At 45.1% G+C, this 20,824-nt stretch overlaps 1 protein-coding gene across 1 annotated transcript in view; it reads right to left on the reverse strand.

Moving 5' to 3' along the window:
- The window catches only part of abca4a (ATP-binding cassette, sub-family A (ABC1), member 4a), a 38,104-nt gene that overhangs the window by 6,513 nt on the left and 10,767 nt on the right, over positions 1-20,824 (reverse strand). Inside the window, exons 7-33 of the mRNA XM_069667215.1 lie at positions 19,714-19,803; positions 17,800-18,034; positions 17,503-17,642; positions 15,034-15,150; positions 13,408-13,605; positions 10,783-10,988; positions 10,527-10,703; positions 10,214-10,436; positions 8,887-9,108; positions 7,513-7,717; positions 7,343-7,420; positions 7,045-7,230; positions 6,135-6,155; positions 5,590-5,767; positions 5,365-5,496; positions 5,128-5,267; positions 4,881-5,018; positions 4,445-4,623; positions 4,074-4,170; positions 3,042-3,247; positions 2,689-2,743; positions 2,471-2,551; positions 1,430-1,605; positions 1,162-1,286; positions 972-1,070; positions 697-886; positions 158-252 (exon numbers count right to left, since the gene is read on the reverse strand). Coding sequence (XP_069523316.1) covers positions 158-252; positions 697-886; positions 972-1,070; positions 1,162-1,286; positions 1,430-1,605; positions 2,471-2,551; positions 2,689-2,743; positions 3,042-3,247; positions 4,074-4,170; positions 4,445-4,623; positions 4,881-5,018; positions 5,128-5,267; positions 5,365-5,496; positions 5,590-5,767; positions 6,135-6,155; positions 7,045-7,230; positions 7,343-7,420; positions 7,513-7,717; positions 8,887-9,108; positions 10,214-10,436; positions 10,527-10,703; positions 10,783-10,988; positions 13,408-13,605; positions 15,034-15,150; positions 17,503-17,642; positions 17,800-18,034; positions 19,714-19,803 — 3,989 coding nt within the window. The remainder of the gene's footprint in view (positions 1-157; positions 253-696; positions 887-971; positions 1,071-1,161; positions 1,287-1,429; positions 1,606-2,470; positions 2,552-2,688; positions 2,744-3,041; positions 3,248-4,073; positions 4,171-4,444; positions 4,624-4,880; positions 5,019-5,127; positions 5,268-5,364; positions 5,497-5,589; positions 5,768-6,134; positions 6,156-7,044; positions 7,231-7,342; positions 7,421-7,512; positions 7,718-8,886; positions 9,109-10,213; positions 10,437-10,526; positions 10,704-10,782; positions 10,989-13,407; positions 13,606-15,033; positions 15,151-17,502; positions 17,643-17,799; positions 18,035-19,713; positions 19,804-20,824) is intronic.

Raw genomic sequence — 20,824 nt, forward strand, 5'->3', positions numbered from 1 at the left:
CCTACAGAGCTGTTGTGTGATCACAAAAGTTCTCAGTGTAGAGGAGAGAATAATAAGTGATGTGATGTTACGAGGTTAAATTAATGAATGCATTTGATCTCAGGTTTTTTCTCTGTGCACAAACAAGAACAGGTTTGTCCTTCAGAATAGACGGTACCTGGTTCTGATGAGGCTGGGATACGTCTTCACCAGGTAGTCCGAGATGTTCCTGCCTGTCAGGTCCATGAGAACATCTCCTGTCGACTGGATCCTCTGATGGACAAAATGACACGCTGCTAGTTACTTATGGGACACTAATCTGCAGAGTGTTTATATACAGTATACACCCCGCTCTATGTTGGCCTCATCGATAGGTCACAACTTCTTACCGCTTAATCAGGACAAGAAAGAAGTCATAATATTTGTGCTAAAGCAGAAAGAGACCAACTGTCTGTTTACGTCCCATCATCGGCCGGTCGAACACCTCAGGGTTATCTTTGACTCGGACCTTTTGAAGCCAACATTAACCGTTTCTTTTGTTATATCAGAGATGCTGTAAAGGTCAGACCATTTCTCTCTGAGGGTGACACCAAACAAACTGCAGCAGCCTGAGTACTGAAGAACATGGCTGTAATCTGAGTTGAGTTGAGTTGAGTTGTATACCTCCAAATATATTCCATTTAGTGGAAGCAATATAGCAGTCCATGCAAAACGTACCTGTGGAGGAGGCAGGCCTCCCGCCCCCTCAGGACACACGGGCAGCATGGTGAGCTTCCTGGCTGTGCTGCACTGACAGTGTGGAGACGGCCTGAGGGAGGACCACTCTGAACCAGCCAGCATATCGATCAGCACAGGGTTAACCAGCCCCATCTCCCACTCTGTGGTGATGTTGTTACAAGGAAAATCTCTACGGAGGAAGAAATGGACCAAATGTAGTCAAACCGAACATCAGAGGGGACCGTGTGGAAACAACGATCTGTCAGGTGACTCACTCCAGTGGCTCCTCGGCCATGCAGCGAGTCCCAAAGCCGGGCTTGTCCAACAGCACTTCAGCAAAGTATCTCATCTGCGCATCTAGAGGACGCTCATTACTGCAACGGAAAAATGATAAATAACACAAAATGTATTCACGGACACATAACAGCTAAAGAGTGCATGGGGACACTATGTCCACGAGCCCACCTGAAGAAGGTGTACTGCCTCCCGTACATCCACGGACTGAGAGTCAGGCTGGGATACTCCCCGAAGGGTGGAACGATCAGAGTGAACGTGAGCGCCAGGAAGACGAAACTGGCCGGCAGCACAATCTGACAGAGAAAAGATGCACAACTGCAGGTAACATACGAAGCACTATGGTGGTAATACGGTGGCCCTGAAGGTCAAAACACATCTGAAATGTAAGCAATTAAAAATGTATATCTTCCTCTAGTAAATGCACAAGAGACCACACCTGGGCGAAGAAGTCTTTGTAGGAGCGCGTCGCGTGGTGCAGCCTCTTGATCAGCAGAGCGAGGAACTGTTTGACGGTCAGATGAAGACCTCTGACCTGGTACGACCCCCGGCCATCAGTGCTCTCTGGGACATCACACGGAGCCTGGCCGTTGGTTTGCAGAGCCCCGTCCGTCTCTGGAGCACAGAGCTCAAGTTTTACTGTCTGGCTGGATCACGCTCCGTTATTTCTAGATTAAAGAGGCCAGCCAGCAGGCTAAGCTCGTCTAGTCCTCTATGAGCAGCATCTTATATCAGCAGTGTTCTACAAGCCTTACAGATGTGGTTCATCACGGTAACTGCTGCGCAAGTCAAAGCTCTGAGTGTGTTTGAGATGCCAAAGCTGACGCGCTCTGCAGGTAAATGTTGTCAGGAAAAACATTTTGTCAAATGATGTTTAAAATAAGAATTGGATATTTGGGAAAATATGCTCATTCGTTTATTTTCCAAAAGGTTTGTGAAAAGTTTGACACCATTTCATGTGAGTTTGGTAAATATTTAACTCCTGCGAGCAGCCAGTTAGCTCAGAACAAAGATCCGGAGAGTTAGCCTCGCCTGGCTCGGTCCAAAGGTAACAAAGACGTCGGCCTGCAGCTGTGAAACTCTTTACATTTATCAGATTCATTCGATTAATAGAAACAACATGGTTTTACAGTTTTAAAGTTTTGGCGTCTGGGAAGAGATGCTGAGATATAAACTGTAAATTAGTTTTAGATGTGTTGTTGGACAGAGACGGCTAACTGCTAATCTTTAGTCCTCCCAAAAATGTTAGCATAACAACCAGTCCACAGCTACTAGCCGGCAGCTAAGCTAACTGGCTGTAGCTTCATATTTACCACCCAGACATGAGAGTACATCACAAAATATTGAAGTCTTTTGTTAATTGTTCATCAAAGGACGGTTGAATATGTTTCCTTAAATTAACAAACAGACCATAAATGCTAACTTCTCGCATTTGTGTTTTTTCTGCAACAGCAGCTTTTTTCTGGAAGCTGAGTTTCACCTTTTGTTGTTTCCTTAAAAACGTCCACTCTGTTTAATCCACAGAGTCTAGAGAGAGAGATCTGTCGCATTGATTTATCGTCTGAGGGAGTTAGAGAAGTGGATATTAAGGATGAAAAGAATTGTAAAGGAGAGAGCCACAGAGACTCAGCCACACATTCAGACATGCAGCTCACCAGCAGGATGAGGAAGCTAACATAAAGTTTGTGTCTGTATTACCTTGTATACATTTCCTGTTGGTTGCGTTCCCATCAGCAGTGACCTTTAGGAAGATCTACAAGGAAACAGTTTTATCGTCATGAACAAAGATTAGCAGATGCTCACGATTACAAACCTGAGTGTAATCAGTGTGAAGGTGAACGCCAGGCCGCGACTCATGACAGATTGCTTTAATAAAACTCTCATTGCTTTCTGTTGTACTTGTATTAAATCGCTGTTCAGCTCTGAAAATGAAAATGTAATTTCAACAGTTTGATCCATTGTCTCATTTTTAAATCCTAGGGACTCCGTGTGAATTTGTATAATAACTTTTTTGACCTTTGTTTCTTCCTGCTGTTATTATTCCCTCTCACCTCCTCGAGCGACGTGTCGGACACACCGAAGCTGCTGAGGCCGATGTCCACCAGCGTCTCCTCCAGCTCCCTGAACAGGCTGGCGTACGCTCTGGGCTGGAAGTTTCTGTTGGGCAGCAGGTAGGTCAGCTCCTGACCGATGGCCTCGATGAGACGAGCCTGCGGCACGTGATGATGGATCAGGGCTGTGATGGTCTCTATGTCACCTGGAGATGAGCGATAAAGGTAGATTTTGCCTTATTCAGACTTCCTTCTCACCATAATTGCTTTGTTTTGTTTTGGAAATCTCCAGTAGGTGTGTTCATCCTGCAGCAGTGAAACAGGCTGTAATGTCTGCAACATAATCCTTGATGGGTCAAAGGTCGTCCACTAAAAGTTCTTGTTGTTTCCACTGACAGGCTCAGATTGTTATTCTAAGTGTGTGACAACATGACAGAAAGGATCCCTACAGAGATAGACCTTTTTGTTACAGAGGAAGATGATTGTTTGAACCACACACAGACGTTACATCGCTCTCTGCACACACACCAGACTCCATTCATAAAAACACTGATTTAAGCTCACAGGACACAGGAGCTGCTGGTCTATTGGTTAGTTTGTTTCTGTTATTGTTTGTTACCGAATGTGATTTCTGATCCCAACAAACCATTTTAATCTCACAGTAACAAACACAGACTCACAGATCCGGGCAGAATTACACCAGCAGCTCCTGTGTACTGCAGGGTAAAAGTTCTGTTTTTGTGAATGGAGTGTGGCTGAAGCAAGTTACTGAAGCAGTTCCAAAACTTTCTGTACCTATTGATCATTTGGAGCCCAAAATATGTAAGATTGTTGTAAAATGTGCATATTGCATTGACTCTCATATTTCTCCAGAGGCCTACAGCCTACGCTGAGTACAGGGTGATTCCAGGTTTATGCAGCAGGTGCAGTAAGTAGGCAAAGATCCAAAAGTGATATTCAACCACAAGAGATTTTGCTCTAGTGCATGTTGAATACTTTAAACACAGCGACCTTATTTAGTGTCGACCTTACCGTCCAGCTGTCTGTCAGGCTTCTTCTCCTGGTCCACTTTAAACTTGGAGCACGTTGAACATTTACAGGAGCAGTCCTTTGTGCAGTCACAGCTCGCCTGCAGGAGGAAACGTGAGCAGAAAGCAGAATCAGCTTTCTTTTTATGTCATCTCCTGCATGCATCAGAAAGCTGGTGTGTTTGTCTGATGGAAATATCTAAAAGATATCACGCCACCTGTTTCCTCTGCCACTTTAACTTTGATGCAGATGTTACTGAGTGTTTATCATCTTTCAAGCCTGATCTGTGGCATGCTAAGGTCTTACTTCTGTTCTAGATGGACAAGAAACACACTTTGGCAGAATATAAATCCTCCTTCCTCCTAAGTTCCCACCTTCGGACCGTCGCGTTTGATCCGTCGTACGAGAGTGAGGTAGAAGCCGGCTCCGAAGCAGTTCTTGAGGAAGATGGGCGAGCCGCAGCAGTAGAGACGACCCTGAGAGATGATGGCCACCCTGTCGCTCAGCAGGTCGGCCTCGTCCATGTGGTGGGTGGACATGATGACTGTGCGCCCTGCAGCATGTGGGCGATAAAGACGGCACTCTTTATCTGACATCATGTAAATGCATGATCTCTATAAGTAGCATCACATGAGATAATATAATAATATAATATAAAATAGTAAAGTTGGTTATTTCATGGAGCTACTGAAACTATTTGTCTTTTAATAGTGGAAAACAAATTTAACTATTTCATCTAACAGATGCAGAAAACCTCCACACTACCACGACAGTATGTTCCCTCTTCTAGCCAGCAGGTGTCAGTATTACCTGCACGGTATTTCAGCAGCAGGTCCCAAATGGAGCGTCTGGAGTAAGGGTCCACCCCTGAGGTGGGCTCATCCAGGATGACCACCTTAGCCCCTCCAACAAACGCCAAGGCCACTGATAACTTCCTCTGCATGCCCCCTGAAATAAACACCATAAATACTGAGGGTGCACTGATCAACCTGCACAGAAGGTGTGACTATCTGTTTAAATGAAACACTTTGCAGCAGCTCTTCTGGGACCGACTGACCTGAGAGGTTCTGGGTCAGTTCGTCTCTCTTGTGGGGCAGACCCAGGTCCTGCAGCATGTTCTCCACCTCCTCCTCGGCCTCCGCGATTGGACGTCCTTTCAGCAGCGAGTAGAAGAGGATGTGCTCCGCTACAGTCATACTGACAGAGAACAGGAGAAGGAGCTTGTCTTATCATATCACACTAGTATGTATTCATGTTAACTATTTAAAGTTCAGAGTGGGGGGGGGTCACACACTGATGAAAGAGGATGTTGTGTTGAGGGCACATCCCCAGAGACTGACGGACGGTGTCCATGTCTGTGCGGATGTCGTGTCCGTAGATGGAGGCTGTTCCTGAGGTGGGAGGGAACATACCGGTCAGGATGGACCTGAGAGAGAGAACGTGAGAAAGTTAAGCAGAGTAACGCAACAGATTATTTTTATGTTTATATGTTTGCATGTAGAGAATCAGTGTGACGTACATGGTGGTGGTCTTCCCTGCTCCATTGTGGCCCAGGAAGGCAGTGATCTGGCTCTCAAAGAAGTTGATGCTGAGGCCGTCCACAGCCGGTGTGGAGCTGCCAGCGAACACTTTGACCAGGTCGTGGATACAAACACCTTTCACCAGGTCATCTGGCTCCGCTTCAAAGAACTGCTGACCTGCAAACAGACAACAATGTGTGTTATTAAAGTGTAACTTTACCAACAGGTCGTGCAACAGTTAAACAGGCTGTAAGAGCTGCGGCGTGGAAGCAAACGCGCCCAATCAAAGTACGTCCACTAACAATCCATCCATCATCTACACCGCTTATCCTGTTCAGGGCTGTGGGGGGGCGGGGGCTTATAACAAGTGAATTTCCCCCAATGGTGGATCAATAAAGTCTGTCTTATCTCTCATCTTATCTTATCCCAGCTGTCATGGGATGAAAGGCGGGGTTACACCTGGACAGGTCACCTGTCAATCACAGGGCTGACACACAGAGACAGACAACCTTTCACACTCACACTCACGTTCACACCTACAGACATTTTAGAGTCAACGATGAACCTAACGAGCATGTGTTTGGACTGTGGGAGGAAGCCGGAGTACCCGGAGGGAACCCACGCATGCACGGGGAGAACATGCAGACTAACACAGAAAGGCCCACTACGTCTGAACCGGGGTTCGAACCAGGAACCTTCTAGCTGTGAGGTGACAGCACTAACCACTGCACCATAATGTAGCCCTTCAGTAAAATGTCTGAACAGATTAAAGAAAGGATCCACACAGAGAGATGGACCTTTTTGTTTAGGTGCCGTTTTCTTAACCACAAACAGCCGTTACAGCTTCCACCAAACTCCACTGAGAAAAACACAAACTTTATGTTGCAGAACACGAGTGTTGCGTTTCTACGGCTGCCTTGATCACTTAGTTTGTTCATGTGACTATGTGCTGCTGGATGTAATCTAACCTATAAAACAACAAGTAAAACCACAACACAAACAAACAATAGAAGCAACAGTGGACCGGCAGCTCCCGTGTCTGTGAGCTGAAATTAGTGTTTTTGTCAATGGAGTCTGGTGGCTTTGAAGGGAGCGATGTAATCTTTAACTTCTCATATGTTATGAAAGAGGTGAGACACATGAGGTCAGGGGATTGGAATGTCATGAGGTGAGAAGAAAACCGTTTCATCACTTATTAACCCGACATGAAACTGAGAAGCTGGCAGAGTGTGTGTTCACATGTGTCAGCGAGCAAACACACACAAGGACAAAGAGTTCACACACAATGAGTGGCAGAGAGGGAAAGTGAGAGCAAACAGAGCGAGCGAGAGTCTGCTGGGAGAAGTATGACAGCATCCATGAAGAGGTGTGTAGCTAATTACGCTGTAACAAAAGCAGCTCTGTGCAACGTTAAAGACTTTAAACTTGAAGATGTGAAACAAACATGAAACTACCGTGTCTCTCCTGGCTCTCCAGCCTCTCTCTCTGATCCTGGTGCTCACACGAGGTGGTCTTCTTCAGAGTCCGGCGTCGCTCCTGGTTCTTCTGCTGGTTTGAGTTCTTATTCTCCTCCTTCTTCTCCTCCTTTTTCTGCGGCTCCACTTGCTCTTTGTTTGCAAGATTATCAAAGCCTGTTTTATCTGAACACAGTTATTATGAGATTATTATTATTATTATTATTATTAGCACTGAGTTCCACTGCAATCTTTTCTCATGCATGGTTAATGATTGACGTTGATTAAATGAGCGTACCTGCAGCTGGAGCCACACTGTTGAGCCAATAACAGGGGAGGAAGGGGAAGTAAAATGGCCGACTGATTCCATACTGTCCTGAGATTTAAGAAGTTCACATGTAATAAGTTAGCTACAGTAAGAAAAGTAAAGAAATCCAGAAATTATTTGTATTTACAGCAAGTACCGACCGGGGAAGACGTTGTCCAGGTACCAGGCGAGCACGGCGTACAGCACCGTGTCCAGGCCCATCATGCAGATGGAGGTGAGGAAGGAGAACTCGTCCCCCTCCAGAGGGCTCGTCTGGATGTTGTCCCACTGCAGACCCAGGCCCTGCTCCTCGTACCTGGACAGGTACTCCGTCCCGAAGCCGAAAGCCACCTGGGACAGCAGACTCTGAGAGAGGAGGACATCTGTGTTTTAAACCTTCTCTCGTTAGTGCACGTCTTTAACCACCTTCTCTTTGAACCAGCGGACACACAGAGCAGGTGAATCAGTGGCTGCAGCTCAGTGAACAATCCCTGTCAGTACAGGGGCCTGTTTCAGTCGCCTTCTTGTTAGTTGCTTAGATTATAATAATAACTTTCTGTCGTGTGTTTCCCTGATATATTTTGCATGTCCTGTTTTTGTCATTCCCTCTTGTTGTTCTACTTCCTGCCTTTGTGTGTTTCCCTCCTGTGTGATTGTGTGCCCCGCCCTTCTTGATTTCACCTGTGACTTTTGTCTCACCTGTCCCTGATAATGCTCACCTCCACGTGTGTTTAGTCTTCTCCTGTTTCTTTGCCTGCATGTTTTCTCCTCGTGACTCTTCCAGGGTTTCCTGGACGTTGTTTTCTTATTGGATGTTTATTTTGACCTGCTCGCCTTGAAGATCCGACTGTAAGATTTTGTTTTTCCTTTTTGTTTCAAACACTTCATCTCATTGTCTTCTGTTGGGTCCTCTCCCTTTGTGATTATAATCAACCCTCACATTCTGCCTGAGGATCTGGAGCAGCGTTTGGTCATAAGAGGAGAGCAGGTCTGAGATAAACCGAGGTACGAAGCCAGAAGGGCCTAAACGAGTATTTTAAGATTAATTATAAAGACACTGGGAGCCAATGTAGAGAAGATAAAACAGCTGTAATATGATCACATCTTTGTGCTGCAGCATTCTCTGCAAGATGGAGGCAATGGAGACAGTTTTAGGACAGACAGGAAACTGCAATCATCTAGATTTGATGAGATAAAAGCGTGAACTTTATAGGCCAGAGCTGCGAAGGACACAAGTGATTTGATTTTGGAGGTATTACAGAGCTGATACGAACATGACCGGACAGCGTTTCTGCAGGGGGGTCAAGTCTAAGGTCAGAGTTTGTCACACCAAGACTTCAGGCAGAGGGTGTTAAACTGGTAGCAAGAGGTGCAAAGAGGTCGTTATAAAATTAAGCTCTGACACTGGGAGAAACAATAAGACCTCAGATTTGGCGAAAGATGCCAAACATCAAATGTTGAATGTACGAGCACTTTAGACGTGTTCTTAAACTAATTCAGTCGCCAGGTTTCAGTCGAGGCGAGACGCGACTCACCACCAGGATCTTCATGTCCTTGGTGATGCGTTCCTGCCAGGCGAAGCACAAGATGTGCGGCAGGTAAAGGGTGAAGTAAACGATGCCGCAGCAGGCGGCTGCCAGGTTGGCCTGGTTGAAGAAGACGCTGAGGAGGAAGCATTGCATGATGGTAGCTGTAGTGAAGGTCAGCAGAAAGAGGAAGAGGATGAGGGGGTTGCTGTAGTTCAGGACCCTTCCTCCCTGTAGGAAAAAACGGAAACAAACAGGTGTCTGTGGTTATAGCCTTTTTAAGTACATATACACACTTTGGGACGCTTTTTTAGTCAACTTGTCGTGTGAAATTAGGGCTGATTAATACCATGCTGATATTATACAGATATTATTTGAGTAATCATGGTGAAACATTGCTTTGCACAAATCGTCCACTAGAGGTCACAACAGTCCGTCTTTGTATGAGGCTGAGCCGCCGACTGACTACAAGTGATGACTTGTGACTTTTACAAAGTACGACAGGTAATCATTGACGAGCTCATTCCTGCAGAGCTGTTGACATAATTCCCATGATGTCATGTTGTTCACAGCTCAGTCATTAATGATTGATCCGTGTGCAATCAGAGGACGCTATGATCAATTCATTATTCAAGGGAAAAGATGTGGTAATGATTGATGGTGAAACTGGGTGATATCTGGACATTTACATATAAACGGGCAAGAGCAGAGAGACGCTGAATTAATCATTAGAAAGACTTCACGGGTGGATGAGGTTGTGATGTCACCAGACTCCACTGACAGAAACAATGATTTAACAACACAGGAGTTGCTGATCTACTGCTGCCTTGTTCAGTTTATTGTGTTATCATATGTTACATAAATATTTTGGTGCATTTAAACAAACCATTTAAAACACCAAAGCCACAATAAAACACAAGCAAACTAACTGATACAGGCAGAGATGGACAAACATCTCCCGAGTTCTGCAAGTTAAAATCAGTGTTTTTATGAATGGAGTCTGGTGTGTGTGCAGAGAGCGATGTAACGTCTGTGTGTGGTTAAAACAATCATCTTCCTCTGTAACTAAAAGGTCTATCTCTGTAGGGATCCTTTCTGTCATGTTGTCACACACTTAGAATAACAATCTGAGCCTGTCAGTGGAAACAACAGGAAGTAAAGGATCACTACAACTGGATCTCAAAAGTGTTTGTACCATTCAGTCATTCAGACCCAAAAGATGCTTAAAAATACTGTAAATCCACTTTAACAGCCGTCTTCTACCTAAACATGAAGTTGTTTTTGGGACAGTTGAGCTGACAGAGGAAACAGGATCTTTAAGTAAATCCTTCCTCACCATGATGATGGCGGTGAGGAGAGCGGTGCTGGTGCCCATCATGAGGAAGCTGTCAATGAACCACGTGGACCAGATGACACCGTTGGTGACCCCCACGGCCTTCATGGTCTCCTTCAGCCGGAGCTCCTTCTCCAGGACGATACTCTTGACTATCATGGACACGGAGTAGACCCAGGCCAGCACCATGAAGATGGGGAAACAGCGGTTCAGTGTCAGCATGAAGCTGGAGGAAGGGGAGGAGAAAGAAGACGGAGGAAGTGTCAGCTATTGAATACATTATTTAAGTTACTAAATCATCCTGTTGTCCACTCACAGATCATCCACATAACATGGGTAGGGCATCTGCTGCAGGTAAACCCCCAGCGGCCACTCCTTCCCTGTCTGGGTCCTGATGATGCCGTGCTCGATGATGTCCTGCAGGTAAGCAAAGCCGCCCCAAACATACCGCAGGTCGTCCATGGGATCAGCTCGAGGGCCGGGGTCCCAGTACCTGCGTAACACACAAACACTTAGTGTCTACGTTTACCATAATCACACTGAACATCAATCGTTTCCACTTTGACCCTTACCTGTCTTTGACCTTGTTGGTTCGCTCCACTGCATCAATATCCATCCGGATCTTGAACTGAACATGAGGCGGGACTTTGGTGGTCCAAGGGTACATGTTTACGAAGACGAGGCCGGCCCAGAACTTTGAGTCCTTCAGCAGGTCTAAGGCACGATAAGTGACGGTGTCCTCGTCAGGGAGAGCCACAAACTTATCCAGATTCACACACTGGGTGAGGGAGAGAGGACGAGAGAGAGGCAGACAGTAAGGGACAGGTGTGCCAGTGTAACACCTGGGTGAAAGTGGAGCACCAGACAAAATACCAGAGTGCTGTCTGTCTGTGAGAATATTGGATTTTGCTTATAAGATAGATAGATCGACTTTATTGAGCCCGAGGGACATTTAGGATGCTTTGTTTGAACCATAAGCAGAAGTCAGGTTATGGTTTTCTGGAGCCAGAAGTGACCATATGTGGATGGGAGAGTGGAACTGGAAAGCAGCGAGGGGCTCAGGAGAAAAGCTATCGTGCATTCGAATGACCCCGCGATGTATTGCAGATCTTTGGACCCCTCATGTGCCCGGGCGTTCCCTCCGATCAGATGCAGCTCAGATCGTTGTTCCTAAATCTCGGCTGGTAACCGAGGATGACCGGACCTTTGCAGTCAGGGGCCCCAGGCTGTGGAAGTCTCCGCTGATTACAGTAAGACAGGCCGACATGTTGAGCTAAACATAAACACGCTACGATACTGACAAAGACGATGCTAATGTCCTGCGATTAAACTGCCACATTCACCATCTTAGTCTTGAATATTTAGCATGCTAATGTTTGCTAATGAGCACCTAGCTTAAAGTGTAACCAAGGCTGATAGGCATGTCAATAGATTTACATGTATTTGGTCATCGTATAGCTGATTGTTGCGGCGCTGGTTTAGCTCAGCGGTTAAATCGGCGACCATGTGCAGAGGCTTTAGTCCTCGATGCGGCGGGTTCGGCTCCCGCCCTCGGCCCTTTGCCGCATGTCATCACCCATTCTCTCTTCCCCCATTTCCAGCACTATCCACTGTCCTCTCTCTAAATAAAGTCAGAAAAAGCCAAAAAATAATCTTTAAAATAAATAAATAAATGAATAAAGCTGACGCTGCATCCAGATGACAAATCAGGGGGGCATTAATGTGATTATATTTCCTCCTGAGGGGAACTTGTGATAAAACAACTTACAAAACATTTCACCTTAAGGCCAAAAATACAACTTCATGACCTTTGATCACTAAAGATAACGGGACAAATCACCTGGAAACAATGAATCCATGTGTAAAATATCGTCCCCATCGAGGAGGTGGAAACACGATATGAATACATAAACATTTTGTAGCTCCACCCTCCCATCCAAATATGGTCACGTCTGGCTCCAGAACAACAACATGGAAGTCTGAGTTCCAAAATGACTTGTAGGTCCGTCATTGGGATTCATCCTCTGAGGATCATGAATGTCCTGACAATCCTTTTAATCACTGTCGAGATATTTCAGTCTGAATGGACAAACGATCCTTTCCATCCCTGCAAAGTGTGTCTGACGGAGCCGTTCACCGCAGGCTACGGAGGGCCTCGATCCAAAACAACAACCTACCCCAAAGATCGACTGCACACAAATCTTTACAAACCCAAAACACACATCCAGAACACATGCATATATGCATTTACAGACACAATGTACACAAAGCACAGAAAACGATTAAAATCTCAAAGACCGTCCCTTCAGTTAAAGCATTCACCTTCTAACACTGCAGCCCCACTGTGAGCAGGGATACTCATGCATGCCACCAACGTGCAGCCAACCAGCCATCAAGCCCACGGTCATTGTTGTGGCCGTATAAAGGACGGAGGATGGAGTGACAGCTGTATCTAATCGGCCTCAGTCGTTCCCACTCTCTCTGTCACACTCAAGTGCTGTAAGCTTCAACTTGGACAAAAACAAAGAGCACCAACCATCCACCCAGCCGTGCCCCGAGGTGCCCCCCGTGTCACCCCCCAGTGCGATAGGCCTCTCATCCCGATTAGCCTCCGCAGGCGAAGGCGAGATTTTAACTTTGTTTCAGATGCATCGCTCTTCTAAACGTGGAGGGCCCTCACAAGAGAAGGTTTGTGATGTTTTTAGGGTTTTCTTTTTACCCTCCTCTCCATCAGCAGGAGACAAAAGAGGCTCGACAGCTTGTTTGTTGCTCTGGCTCTCGCCCACCTGGGTAGATCGCCATGTCTCTGGAGGCGGGGGACAAATTGTAGGGCCCAAAGAGAGCTTATCTAAACGCTCACGTCACGTCAAGCCTTTTATTGAGCTCAGATTCATTTGGCAACCACAAATAAACAAGTGACAAGACCTGTGCTTAATGGGATTATACGATGAATAGGCCCGTCCTCGAACTTGACCTCACAGGTGAAGTGGATTCAGGCCACATTCTTTCTGTCCGATCGGAGAAAAGGACGAGAAGTTGGCAAAAACAATCCTGACACCCTGTTTTCATCTGAGATGAGGAGCGCCCTTTAACCAGTCAGAGCGATTCCACACACTGAAACACGTTTCTCAGAATCCGGTCATATCTAAGAGGCGTTTATGTCACAAGATGAAGGACAGACTAAAAGTCCCACTCACATCTCCGTACTGGTTGAGCATCCGAATGACGCGGTCAGTGAGGTTGAAGATGTCTCTCCAGTCGAATTCAGGCACGTCGGCTGCTCGGTCCTCTGGGGGGCCGTTGTGCAGGAAGTTGAGGATGTGTTTGGAGGAGAACGGCGCCTTTTCCAGGGTCCTGTCAATGAAATCACTCACAGACGGATTACGGATGACGTCCTGAAACAAAAAGAAGGGAATAAACTTTGTTTAACATATTTTTCTTTGTAAAGAGAAAGACCTTTTGTTTGTTTTTTAATGTTGCTGAGACATAAAGAAGATGTAACAATAAGGAAAACAAGACAGGGAAGGAAACAAAAACATAATGCATCTGTCAAAGCTTTGACTGGTCTGTCACAAAAAAAGGGTAAAAGTTAAAGTTATATCTCAGAGGTCTCAGTTTCGTTCTCTTTGGCGGCATCTAGTGGTGATAAACGGTAATTGTGGGAGCACACTTCAGATATCCAGACAGTGCTGCATGTGTGACGTCCACGGTCGGCTCCGGTTGTAACTCTTGATTTTCCTGGCTGACGGTCGCTTTCCTTTTCAGACTGTTTGCTTCATCTGAGTGTCGAGTTTGTTTCTTCTTCTTTGGATTTTCACTTCTTGTTGAAGTTGTAAATGTAAATGACATCATCTCTCTGGGTTCTTAAAACTAAAAGTCTGGTGATCAGAAATACATCACAAAACAGAGGTTAAAGTTATAATCTCAAGGTACTCAGTCTCGTTCTATTTGGCGGCACCTTATGGCTATTAAGGTCAATTGTGGGTGCATACGTCCAGATAACCAGACGTCTACTGGCTCCCTTTGTAACGGTTGTAACTCTCGATTTTCCTCGCTGATGGTCGCTTCAAATTTGTGTCAAATTTGTTTCTTCATCTGCAGTCATCCATCTTTTCTTTGTTTGTTCAGTCATAGTAGATTACGGTTTACTCGCAACACTTGAAGAGAGCGGAAAAGCAGCCGCTTAGCTCCTTAGCTACTATACACTGCAAATGCAAAGGCTTTCATCAGTGGGCCACAGGCTCAGTCAGCATGTGTTCCCTCATTCAGAGAGAGAGAGAGACTTACAGACATTTATTTACATGAACATCTTTAAAGGAGATTTCTGGTCACCAGGTGTAATTTACCTCACAGAACACCAGTTACTGTTCAACGGCTGCCTCGGTCTGTTTGTTTATTTGTGCTACGACACAACACATGTGACAATACGTGTGAGTCACACAGTAACACAAAGAAGCGTCTCTGCAGGGTGAAATGGTGGCTCTTAAGAGGGATGTAGGAGCTATTTCTGGTGCAAAGAAAGGATCTGGATTAGATGGGAAAGGGAAAGAGATGACATATTTTAGAAAGATAAGGATCTGTATGCAAGCAGGAAAAGATTAGAGAGGAAAAAAATCAGGATAAAATAACAAAAACATAATTTACCAGCTCGTTCAAAGGGAGAGTGTTTGGCGTTTAGAGTTACAGTGATGTTGCAGGCAGTATTTGTGTACATGGTACATTCATTCTTCCAATATTTGGTTGTGTTTTAAAGGATTGTGTGTGCTCATTACCGATGGTGCACTGTTTAAACCTAATTATTCAGACACTTTATCTCGTCCTACCCGGATCATCTTCACTTGGACTCCATCTTGGAAAAACGCCCAAATCTGAGGAGCCACTTCCTCCCAGGCCTTCCCCATCGTCCTGAGCCGCTCCAGCTCCTCAAATGTCGTGTTAGCCTGCAGAGGGGATGGAAAGTCGTGTTGGTTTGCACGTTAGTGAGCGCTCTGCAGGACAGGAAGTTATCAAAAATAAACCCGCACACAGAACGTTTCTTACAAACAACTTAATCCTGGTGCACAACATCAGAAGTCTTGGGACACGTGGACAAACAAACGTGTAAAGAAGAGATTAACATGCAGGGGGAGTTCATGTCTGTATACACGTGCACATGTGTACACAACATTGAGACACTGCGATTCACACAGTGTCACAGTTCCTGCTAATCTCCTGCTACATACCATTCCCACATCAAACTCTCTGTGAAAGCAGGCTTTGCAGAGACAACACACACATTCTCACACAGAGGATTCCCGCGGGCCCGTTCAGATAACCAGCGACTGTGCAACAAATGCTCCCTGTGCCAAATCGTCAAATATTTACCGCACGCTTATCGTCAGAAACCCTGGATGTGTGTGGGTACAGTGCTTTGTGAGGCAAATACCAAAGGCTGGCTATTTCAGTATTCAGTCATGTGCAGTGGGGGATGAAAGCCCTCAAGAGTACACCCAATTAAACGCCTTCCTCTTGTGTGTGTCTGATTTTGGGTGACAATGGGGACAATGGGGCCGGGGTGACAATGGAGGCCGTTGGTGACAACTGGCCGAATGCATTCAGCCTGCCCAGTGAATCCCAGTCAGGTTCCCACAAGTGAGCGCTTCCTCATTCCCCGGGGCAGTTTGAAACAGCAGGCAGGACGAGGAGGGGGGGTTCTTTAAGGTGAATTCTTCCAGGGGTCAATCAAGGGCTCTTGCATTTGGCCAAGATGTGGTGCCTAACGTAGCATGCACCCATGTATGTTGCAACAAAGTGACCGCTGAAGCAAGCTGGCTGATAAAGGTTAAACCGCATCACGAATATGTCACCTGTGAGACATATGTAACTTCAGGTGTCTGGTGTCTGATGAGCTGATCAGCCACAAAATGGGCCCTAATAATGGCAGAGCAATCTTTGGGACTTTTGTAAAGTTAGGATCCTGTTTGTTTAAACCAGAAACACACGTTACATCGCTTTCTTCAAAGCCACCAAACTCCATTGAAAAAAACGTTGATTTAACTTTGCAGAACACAGATCGGCTGGTCTCCTGATTTCTTTATTTGTTAGTTTGTTGTGACTTTGGTGCTTTAAAGGTTAGATTAAATCCATGTGTGCAATATATGCAATAACACAATAACAGAAATGTGACTGATTTAGACATCAGTAGACAAACAACCTGTGTGAGGTAAAATGACTGTCTTTATGAATGGAGTCTGGTGTGTTTGCAGAGAGCGATGTAACGTCTGTGTGTGGTTAAAACAATCATCTTCCTCTGTAACAAAAAGGTCTATCTCTGTAGGGATCCTTTCTGTCATGTTGTCACACACTTAGAAGAACAATCTGAGCCTGTCAGTGGAAACAACAAGAACTTTTAGTGGACGAGCTTCAATCAGGCACATGTGACGCTTTTATGCAAATGTGAATGATGTGGCCTGTGAGGGGAATTTATCTGCTCAGTGTCGGGAGTGAAAGAGCAGTGAGGGCAGGGTACAGGTAAGATCTGCATCAGTCACAAATAGTTTAATGTTTCCTCTAAAATAAAGAAAACAAAGAGCCTGCAGAGGTCCAGTTTCTGTCTTTAAAAGTAACAGATTAACCCTTTAGTCATTACTCTCTCAGCGCAATTAAGATCCCAATCTGAGGAAGGAGGAAAACAAAGAGGGCAGTAAAGGTCAGGGAAGAGGAAACACCAGTGTGTGTGTGTGTGTGTGTGTGTGTGTGTGTGTGTGTGTGTGTGTGTGTGTGTGTGTGTGTGTGTGTGATCACACATCTTTAAGGGCCGACTCTTGCTGCTTACATAACACAGAGAAAGCCATGGCGCCAGGAGACTGTGTGGTAGTCACCACAGCCGATCAGCTTGTGCTCTTCCATTGCAACCGAGCCATCCATGACTGCTGCCCCCCTGAGGGGCTTTGACCAGCACGTATCTACATCTGAGCACAAAGGGCTGGACATGACACCAGGGAAGCTGATCCCCTACAACGCATTGTTAACTGCAGCAGGCCCGCTTGTGCCAGAGGAAACCAAGAGTCTGCATGTCAACAGAAGAGCAACACAATTATTATGTCTCCATCTTTTTGTTGTTGTTGATGCTACGTTTGTCTGTGTTTGTTCATTCGACCAGCACGGCGACCCAGCTCTGCTGCTGTTTATACCAAATAAACACAAAACTCATTAGAATCCTTGATAAACAAGATCAAGACTTTAATTTCCACAATCTAAAATTGATTGTTAACCCATGCTAGCTCTATATGCGTCAGTTCAATGCTGCTTACGTTCCGTATGATCTGCCTGACAGCGGGCGAGTCGGGGGCAAAGAGGATCTGTCCCATCAGCATCGGCTTCACAGAGTTCCACACGATCCTGGTGGCAGGGTTGGACTCCAGTTCTTCCATCAGATCATTGCAGAAAGGAGCTACAGGGCAGGTTAATGGTCACATTTATGATAAAATGGAGATATATAATATAGCAAATGAATGCATTGTTGTAGTCTAAAGAAGAAGGCCTTTCATTTTACAGTAAAGCCTTGAGATGGAACAAGACCTGCTGTAACATCTCTAACATGAACTCACTGGTGCTGTTGTCGTAGGTGTAGTGTCCCTGTGTCCCGCCGCTGCTGATGCCCAGGAAGGCTTTGTAGTTATTGTCCTCGTACCAGTTGAAGGAGGTGACTCTGGAGAAGGCGCCCTCAGAGTAACCACAGACAAGGCTGGAGGCGGCGGCCATCACCTGCCTGAAGGACAGGTTGTTCTGGAGGAGAGGAGTCAGCACCTGCAGGAGCTCCCTGGAGCTGCTCCTCTGGTACAACTGAGGAGGGAAAGAAGGGAGCGTTTATATGTGACACAACAGCTATTTAATGGTAAAACTGTGTTCATGAGTCGACGATGGTGATTCAGAGACTTATACTGGGTGACCAGGCGTCTTTAAATAGAAGTCCTATAAGCTTTGATGGGCAGGGATCCCTTTATTTAATCTATCAGTACAAACACTGAGCAGCTACACTGAAAAATCTGGTTCATTGATAAGAGAATACAAAACTGTACTTTGGACATTTAGCGTTTTTATTTTGCAGGTGTTGTGTGTCGTGCATGTGCAGTGTGTTTCCTGTTAATGAGTTTGTTTTTGCAGCACGTTTTTTGTTTCCATCACATTTTTTTGCACTTGTGCATGTGTTTGAATCTGCAGCCTGTTTCTTTTGAGGTAAATCTTTTGAGTTGTAATTTTTAGTAACAAAATATTTCAGCTGCATTTAAACTATACCGATCAAGGCAGTGCTAGACCTCCTTAAAATTACAGTTTTATTCAATGGAGTCCGGTGGCTTTGAAATCAGCAGTGTGACTGTTGCATGTTCAAAATAAGAATTACAAAACAAAAAACAACACATGTAAAAGAACAAAAACTCCCCTTTAACTCCTTAGAAGTTGACATGTTTGATATTTGGGGTTTTTAAAAGAAGTCACTATTCTTCCTTAAGATTTATTTTTGTTCTAACATCTTTGCTCAAACAGTTTTTAGGTTTTTTTTCTTTTAAGGTAAATCCTTTGAGTCCTAATTTTGCGCAACAAAAATGTCCTGCAGAATTTTAAGCCTTTAAAACTCCAAAGTCCCTCAAGTAAACAAATAAAGTAACCGATCAAGGCAGTGCTCCACCAGAAATATCTTAAAATTACTGTTTTTTTTCGATGGAGTCTGGTAGCCTTGAAGCACATTTCAGAATACAAAAGCTCCCTCTGACTCCTGAGACACGTTTCACAGGAGGATGACACCATTCTTCCTCAAGATTTATTTCTGTTTTATCTTTTTTTGGGGAGTTTTCAGGATATTTTTCAATTTTGCAAAAGATCTTTGAAATCTTCCCCCTTCGATATATAAAGAGGCATAAAGAGTGTCTCCCTGTCTTCCTGTCTTCCTGTCGTCCGTCGCGACATCAGACCGTCTGTCCTTGAGACAGAGAAGAGTGTCTTGCCAACAGGATGTCAGCTACACTACATGTCCCATGGAAACATCCACAACAAACACAGAGTGATACTACGACACACCTACACTTAATGTTTCACACAGGTCGACCACACATTACAGGGACGCAGCTGCATAAATAAAACATCATACACTGTTACATAAGGCAGAGTTGCTACAGACACGGTAATGTATGCATTACATATAACTCATGTAGCAGTGACTCAGCTCACACTGAAACCATCACATCTGTTGAACCTTGTCCATGTGTGCAGCTTCACCTGCTCCTGCAGCCTCACTGTGTTTTCCACAGGGCTGCTCCCATAATGATGATGTATCTGTTTTTGAAGCTAACGAGGCTTGTGCTACATTTAGCCTTCCTCATACGCACCGAACGATATCCCCCTGCTGTCTGTGTTTGCGTAAAAACTCAGGCAGGAGGAAGCAACTGTTTCCTGGCGGCTAAAATTAGCAGGCGGTGAACTTTTGAATGGAGCTGCTCTGTGGCTGAGTGGGCCACGAGTCTTACCTCTCTCAGTTTGTCCGAGGCCGAAGAGACGACACGAACCCAGGAGCGGATGTCGATCCCTTCAGAGTGTTTGTCCAGCTCCAGAGGAAGCTGGAAAGAAACACAAATACATCATCTTGATATGAAAAGTTCAGCATGTTTTTCACTTTTACTGAGTGCAAACACTTTCAGGTCAATGTGCAGCATTCTATTACTCAAAAGGAACATCATATTTCCTCTAAGCCAGTTTCTGTGTGACTAAAGGATGGAGCAAGAAGGACCGGGTTTATTTCTGTCTCTCAAAACAAGATAAAAATACGTCCACCTGAATCAAAATCTTATGCAGTCACTGGAGGAGCTGTGCAATGGTGCTTTTACCTCTTACCACTTATCAGTCTTGTGTTTTATGTGGTACATGTGCAATATTTGTAGTTCATGGTGGTGATTGTTCTGCTACTCTGGTTACATATGTGTTGCAGTTTTATTGGTACCTTTTTAATGTATTAGTAGTACTAACTTCTTACTATCGTATCGTATCACATCGTATCGTAGCGTATCCTATCGTAGCGTATCGTATCGTAGCGTAGCGTATCGTATCGTATCGTATCGTATCACATCGTATCGTATCGTATCACATCGTATCGTATCGTATCGTATCGTATCACATCGTATCGTATCACATCGTATCGTATCGTATCGTATCACATCGTATCGTATCGTATCGTATCGTATCGTATCGTATCACATCGTATCGTATCACATCGTATCATATCGTAGCGTAGCGTATCGTATCGTATCGTATCGTATTGTATCGCATCGCATCGTAGCGTAGCGTATCGTATCACATCGTATCATATCGTAGCGTAGTGTAGCGTAGCGTAGCGTAGCGTAGCGTATCGTATCGTATCGTATCGTATTGTATCGCATCGCATCGTAGCGTAGCGTATCACATCGTATCGCATCGCATCGTAGCGTAGCGTAGCGTAGCGTATCACATTGTATCGTATCGCATCATATCGTATCGTATCGTATCGTAGATGGATCTATAGATAACATGTTTTAGACAACCAGTGTGAAAAACCTACCATCATCATTCATGTGTTTTATCATTTATATCTGATACAATGGATAA

The sequence above is a fragment of the Semicossyphus pulcher genome, unplaced genomic scaffold, assembly GCF_022749685.1.
Source record: "Semicossyphus pulcher isolate SPU_LCO1_2020_fin unplaced genomic scaffold, fSemPul1.0.p SCAF_18, whole genome shotgun sequence".
Classification (NCBI taxonomy): Eukaryota; Metazoa; Chordata; class Actinopteri; order Labriformes; family Labridae; genus Semicossyphus; species Semicossyphus pulcher.